The sequence below is a fragment of the Triticum dicoccoides genome, chromosome 5B, assembly GCF_002162155.2.
Source record: "Triticum dicoccoides isolate Atlit2015 ecotype Zavitan chromosome 5B, WEW_v2.0, whole genome shotgun sequence".
Lineage (NCBI taxonomy): Eukaryota > Viridiplantae > Streptophyta > Magnoliopsida > Poales > Poaceae > Triticum > Triticum dicoccoides.
The window spans coordinates 536820338-536827108 of NC_041389.1; the positions used below are offsets into that span (position 1 = coordinate 536820338).

General features: G+C 51.5%; 2 protein-coding genes across 2 annotated transcripts; both read left to right on the plus strand.

Annotated features, from left to right (window-relative positions):
* The first annotated feature begins 60 nt into the window (after positions 1-60).
* On the plus strand, positions 61-2573 carry LOC119311412 (rop guanine nucleotide exchange factor 1-like). The gene is made up of 4 exons (XM_037587057.1): positions 61-198; positions 317-864; positions 1080-1427; positions 1639-2573. Exons 1-4 carry the CDS (start codon positions 75-77, stop codon positions 2068-2070), a joined length of 1452 nt encoding a protein of 483 aa, XP_037442954.1. The 5' UTR covers positions 61-74; the 3' UTR covers positions 2071-2573.
* Positions 2574-3003: 430 nt separating this feature from the next.
* On the plus strand, positions 3004-4223 carry LOC119306037. Its single transcript, XM_037582385.1, has one exon. The coding sequence runs from the start codon at positions 3157-3159 to the stop codon at positions 4033-4035; it is 879 nt and encodes a 292-aa protein (XP_037438282.1). The 5' UTR covers positions 3004-3156; the 3' UTR covers positions 4036-4223.
* The last annotated feature ends 2548 nt before the right edge of the window (positions 4224-6771 follow it).

The following is a 6771-nucleotide window of genomic DNA, read 5'->3' on the forward strand; positions in this document are numbered from 1 at the left end:
TCCACTCCGCACTAGTACTGGCGCTTTTTTTGTTTTTTGTTTCTGACGGGAGGGCTTTTTCTCCTGCGTTCGCCATGGCAGAGGTCGACATGATGAAGGAGCGCTTCGCCAAGCTGCTGCTCGGCGAGGACATGTCCGGCAGCGGCAAGGGCGTCTGCACCGCGCTCGCCGTCTCCAACGCCATCACCAACCTCTCCGGTACGCGCTTCCCTCGGTCAATCACTTCACCTGCATTCCCGTGATTTCTGCCGGAAAATACGTGCTGAATGTGCGCGTCTGTCTGTTTGTTTGTTTCCTTCCTTCCGAACCCGTCCAGCCACCGTGTTCGGCGAGCTGTGGCGGCTGGAGCCGCTGGCGCCGGCGAGGAAGGCCATGTGGACCCGGGAGATGGACTGGCTGCTCTCCGTCGCCGACTCCATCGTCGAGCTCATCCCGTCCGTCCAGGAGCTCCCCGACGGCGGCGGCCAGTTCGAGGTCATGGTGCCGCGCCCCCGCAGCGACCTCTACATGAACCTCCCCGCGCTCAGGAAGCTCGACGCCATGCTCCTCGCCATGATCGACGAGTTCAAGGAGACCGACTTCTGGTACGTCGACAGGGGCATCGTCGTCGACGACGGCGGCGGGGGCCCCTGCCCGTCCTCCTCGTCTTCCTCCTGCGGGCGGCCGTCCTCGGTGCGGCAGGAGGACAAGTGGTGGCTGCCCTGCCCGCGGGTGCCGCCCAAGGGGCTGCCCGAGGAGGCCAGGAGGAAGCTGCAGCAGAGCAGGGACTGCGCCAACCAGATACTCAAGGCCGCCATGGCGATCAACAGCGACGTGCTTGCTGAGATGGAGATCCCGGAGGCGTACCTGGAGTCCTTGCCAAAGGTAAAACACTTCAAATTCAGTACTACGATTCACTGCTACTAACTGTCACTGAGCTGCAATGCACACTTAAGTCGTTGTGAAGAGTGTACCAATTGCCTGAAATACTTTGTTTCGATCATGGATATTTCTGTTAATTGTGTGTCAAATGACAATTTTTTGTGTGGACATTTCTATCAATAGGTTTGTCAATTATAATGTCTTGTTTCTTTCTGCAGAGTGGCCGATCTTGCTTGGGTGAGATAATTTACCGGTACATCACGGCTGAACAATTCTCACCTGAATGCCTCCTGGACTGCTTGGACCTGTCATCGGAGCACCATACACTTGAAGTAGCAAACAGAATAGAGGCTGCCATCCATGTCTGGAGACTAAAGGGCCAGAAGAAAACGGCGCCTCAGGCAAAGTCAAAGAAATCTTGGGGTGGGAAAGTGAAGGGTCTTGTTGGAGATACAAAGAGCCAAGTGCTGTCCCAAAGAGCCGACGGTCTGCTGCAGAGCTTAAGATTGCGACACCCTGGTTTGCCACAGACTTCCCTTGACATGAACAAGATCCAGTATAACAAGGTTAATAATCCTTCACACCTACTCAGTTTGAAAACAATGGCCTTGAAAGTGATTGCTTGCACTTCTATTTGTCCATTCAGAATTGATTCTTAATAAACCTGGAGCATACAAGTACTTTTATCATCAGAAACTTGCTCTGTTAACATCACTCAACTTTGTACATGACTTGCTTAAACAAAGTTTCACCCTGTTTCTACCTTGTCTTGTCCAGGATGTCGGTCAGTCCATACTTGAAAGTTACTCGAGGGTGCTGGAGAGCTTGGCGTTCAACACAATTGCGAGAATCGACGACGTGATCTACGTGGACGACGCCACGAAGAAGTCTGCCGCGGCGGAGACCGTTTCGATCTTCAACCGCGGCACGGGCGCACCAGTCCAGAAGAAGATCTCCCCAAGCCCATTCTCGATCCAGCACACTCCATACGCCTCCCCCTTTGCCACACCCACCTTCTGCTCCTCCACCCCAGTCAATGGCAACAGCCCCGGAAGAGCACCACAGCCTCCGCCGAGCAAAAAGAACCTGCCAGCGAAACCCGAGATCAAAGTGGAGAAGCTCTTCTCCGGTGATGTAGAGAAGGTGTGGAGCTATGCCGGAAACCTGAGTGCGCGGAAAGAAGCCGGCGACGCGCCTGAAAGGGACTGAGTTTTTGGCGTAGGTCGACAGGTATCAATCTTCATTCAACAGATACTGATTCCGGTCGGTAGGGCTAGAGCTTCCCTGTACAGAAGCAACATCAGTAATTCTTTTTTGTGCTTTCTTGGCGTGATCGATCCGCGGACCGTGTACTTTTCACCCCCTCCCTTCTCACCTAGTAATGGAGTAACTGAACTCTTGGTGCCGTCTAGTTTCCTGTGTCAGTCAGTCAGTCAGCTGTGTGTATTACCCCTTGTTCATGTCTATACTAGCTTAGCTAGCAGGTCGGGTTGGGCAGCAAGGCAGCAAGTGATTGAACTTGAGATGTTGCTGCTGCTGCTGCTGTAGGTTTTTTGTGTCCCTGACCCTGAAGCCACCAGTGGTGCTGTGACAGTTAACTGCAGTTGCAGTGGGATGTTTGTTGTGGTACGCTGTGGCCGTGCATTCTCATGTCTGACAATTGTCTGTACTTACATGCTCCTTGATGAATTGATATGACGCTAGTTTCTTCATTTCTTTGCCTACTGGTACTGTTATTAATTGTGATTTGATCTGATCGCAGCCGTTGAACTGATCAACGGTCACTTCATTCATCTCTGAAATGAGTAGTGACAGTGACACTGCTCGTTCATTGATGCCGCTGTGTGCAAATTAGTTACAGTTAGTGTCTTAACCAGTGCAGTAGTTTCTCTCTGTGGCCTGTGGGATCTGCTTGGCCTCTCCATGGAGTAAGCAAAAGGACACCTTGTTACTGAACCACACGGCAAAGCCATCGAAACCTCATGCTCAGGTGAAAAAAGAAGCATACTTGCACTACAAATATACCAAGCGTGGCCTTCCTCTCCTCTCCGCTCTCATCTGATCGTACGCCTTGTCTTGGAGTTGGAGGCATGCAGCATCTTGCCTTGCATGGACGGTGACTTGTCCCTGCACCGCAAGGCTTCTTCTGTCGTGCTCGTATAAGTAGAGGCTGCGCGAGGCCATGGTCCTCCAAGCTCTGCAAGCTGCTTCTTTCTTTCTGCCTGCGTAGTTCGACGGCGGCGAGTTGCCTGCGACAGACAGAGAGAAGCTGCAACTCACCTGCGGTTGAGCGGCATGGCGACGGCGGCCAAGGACGCGGCGTCTGCGGCGGCGGAGAAGGGGACGGCGGTGGCGGTGACGCAGATGAAGCTGCTGGTGGACAGGCGGTCGCGCCGGGTGCTGTACGCGGAGGCGCGCAAGGACGCCGTCGACTTCCTCATCGGCCTCCTCCGCGTGCCCGCCGGCCTCGCCGCGCGCGTCATCGCCAAGCACGCCGCTGGCGCTGGAGATGGCGCCGGTGACGTTCACGCCGACGAGGCGCACGCCGCGCCGGGCTCCCTGGGCACGCTCTACGCCGGGGCCAAGGCACTGGGCGACGAGTTCTTCGTCGCAGCCGCGCCCGACCGCGACGCGATCCTCTGCCCCGCGATCCCCTCCGCCGCGCTCGCGCTGCTGCTCGCGGGCGAGCCGGCCGCAGCGGCCGCACCGGCTCCCGCCCCGCCGAAGCGGTACTTCCGGTGCGCGGGCCCGTACGGGACGTCGTGCCGCGGGAACCCGACGTGCGTGACGGACGTGGCCGGCCTGCCGTGCCCGGTGTGCCGGCAGCCGATGACGGTGGAGATGCGGTGGAGCCCCGGCGACGCGCACGGCAAGCTGGCGCAGGCGGCGGCCCAGGAGGCCGCGGCGGCGGCGGCGTCTGCGGGAGCAGGAGGGTACGTGAAGGAGGTGGTGAGCTACCTGGTGATGGACGACCTGACGGTGGAGCCCATGTCCACCATCTCCGCCATCATGCTGCTCAAGAAGTTCAAGGTCGCCGACTGCTCCGCCCTGGAGGAGCTCACCGTCGACCTCGGCCACAAGGAGGCCGTGCTGCTGCTCAAGGCCGCGCTCGAGTCCAAGACGGCGCTCACCGACGTCTTCTGCGGCGGCGTCTCCATTGACAGGCTCCAGTGAGCGAACCAGCGAGGGGCCGAGCACCATGAATGGGAGACCGTGGAGCTACGAGATGGAAGAGATGACACAATATACACTGCTGTACATACTGAATTGTACTTACATGAAACATGTTTAAACGTAGTACACGTGTCTGTCTTATGCTAATATTGTACTCTCGTGATTGAGTAACAAAAAGCTTCATCTCATGTCCAGTGAGTGAGTGCTTTTGTGGAAATTTGACTGCGCCAGCAGATGGCCTCAAAGACCTTTTGTTGTTGCTGCGAATAAAGCACTTCCATTACTTAAGCAGGAACATTACAATCCTGTTCACACAGCAGGTTAAGCTCCTCAGGTACGCATCGTAAGATGGCCTCAAAGACTAACCAAAAGTTCTTGATGCTTCTAGAATCTGTTTGTAAGGACCTGACTTTTTAGGATCCAATATCACTTTTGAGTCCTAGGTACTGCCAATGTTATCAAAAGGGGACCTTTGGACTTGGACCTAGGGAGGAGATCATTTTTTGAAGTGCTCAAACTCAAATCTTCAAAATCTCATATAAATCCGCATATCTTACACTGTCATCCTTTCCCCTATTTTTTTTTCTTGTTTACAGCCGCTAAGTCAAGCTACTCGGTCCATTTGAGTCTGTTGGGAGGGGGGTTACAAAACCTAAAGCCCATCTCGACGTTTCCGAGTGAACTATATAAAGATCCTCGTACCCTCGTAGCAAATCCCATTGGGACAAACTGAAGGAAATTAATAGTGAAATCTTAGTAACCCGGTAATAGTGAGTCTATCTTACGGTTGGACCCTCTCAATGGCGAGTATTTGGAGCCTGTGATCTATTGGACGAGTACACATAGTGGTTCAGAGGCACCAGGCTTCTTTCATCCAGAACGTCCGAGGTCGGGTCATTTTGGCTCTCAAATTCCGAACAGGGTATGTCTTGCCCCTACGAGCTAAAAGAAAGTTACCACATTTTCATATTTAACCCCTCCCCCTAGTGAGTTCGGTGCCTCTAACTCTTGTGCAGATTTGTGCATACTGAATATACCCCTATCCCTTTGATACGTCTCCATCGTATCTACTTTTCCTAACGCTTTTGCCCTTGTTTTGGACTCTAATTTGCATGATTTGGATGAAACTAACCAGGACTGACGATGTTTTCAGCAGAACTATCGTGGTGTTGTTTTTGTGTAGAAATAAAAGTTCTTGAAATTAGATGAAACTTTTTGAGAACTGTTTTAGAATAAATAAAAAATACTGGAACCAAGACCCACTGGAGGAGGGGGGCCTGGCTGCCCACAAGACACCAGGGCTCGCCACCCCCTCTGTCGCGCCCTGGTGGGTGGTGGAGCCCTCAGAGCTCTGCTGACCCTAATTCCGACGCTATAAAATCCTATTTTTTTAGAAAAAATAGGGGAAGAAGTTTCATCGCGTTTTACGAGCCGCCGCCGTCTCCTGTTTTTCATCGAGAGGCCAGATCTGGAGCCCGTTCGGCGCCCCAGAGAGGGGAATCTTCGGCTTCATCATCAGCAACCCTCCTTCATCATCAATTCCATGATGCTCCCCACCAGGAGTGAGTAATTGCTCCGTAGGCTTGCTAGACGTGAGGGGTTGGATGATATTCATCATGTAATCGAGTTAGTTTTGTTAGGGCTTGATCCCTAGTATCCACTATGTTCTAAGATTGATGTTGCTATGACTTTGCTACGATTAATGCTTGTCACTATGGCCCGAGTGCCATGATTTCAGATCTGAACCGTTTATGTTTTCACCATTATATCTATGTTCTGGATCCGATCTTGCAAGTCATATGCACCTGCTATGTGTTATGATCCGTAAAACCCAGGATGACAGTAATTGGGATACTTTCCGGTGATGACCGTAGTTTGAGGAGTTCATGTATTCACTATGTGTTAATTCTTTGTTCTGGTTCTCTATTAAAAGGAGGCCTTAATATCCCCTAGTTTCCTTATGGACCCCGCTGCCACGGGAGGGTAGGACAAAAGATGTCATACAAGTTCTTTTCCATAAACACGTATGACTATTTATGAAATACAAGCCTACATTATATTTATAGACTAGAGCTAGTTCTGTGTCGCCCTAGGTTATGACTGTTATATGATGAATATTATCCTCAGACCCTCGTAGCAAATCCCATTGGGACAAACTGAAGGAAATTAATAGTGAAATCTTAGTAACCCGGTAACAATTCGGACCATCCTAATATTGAGCGGCGAGAGCTTCCAAGCTAGGACTTGTGTGCTATGCAAAGCCTATCTTCCGGTTGGACCCTCTCAATGGCGAGTATTTGGAGCCTGTGATCTATTGGACGAGTACACATAGTGGTTCAGAGCTACCAGGATACTTTCATCCAGACCGTCCGAGGTCGGATAATTTTGGCTCTCAAATTCCGAACAGGGTATGTCTTTCCCATAAGAGCTAAAAGAAAGTTACGGCATTTTCATATTTAACCCCTCCCCCTAGTGAGTTCGGTGCCTCTAACTCTTTTGCAGATTTGTGCATACTGAATATACCCCTATCCCTTTGATACGTCTCCATCGTATCTACTTTTCCTAACGCTTTTGCTCTTGTTTTGGACTCTAATTTGCATGATTTGGATGAAACTAACCAGGACTGACGCTGTTTTCAGCAGAACTATCGTGATGTTGTTTTTGTGTAGAAATAAAAGGTCTCGAAATTAGATGAAACTTTTTGAGAATTATTTTATAATAAATGAAAAATACTGG

Coding starts and splice junctions, on each gene's coding strand:
- LOC119306037 (XM_037582385.1), top strand. CDS start 3,157: ATGGCGACGGCGGCCAAGGACGCGGCGTCTGCGGCGGCGGAGAAGGGG.
- LOC119311412 (XM_037587057.1), top strand. CDS start 75: ATGGCAGAGGTCGACATGATGAAGGAGCGCTTCGCCAAGCTGCTGCTC. Junction 199..316: donor CGCCATCACCAACCTCTCCG/GTACGCGCTTCC, acceptor GAACCCGTCCAG/CCACCGTGTTCGGCGAGCTG. Junction 1,428..1,638: donor ACAAGATCCAGTATAACAAG/GTTAATAATCCT, acceptor TGTCTTGTCCAG/GATGTCGGTCAGTCCATACT.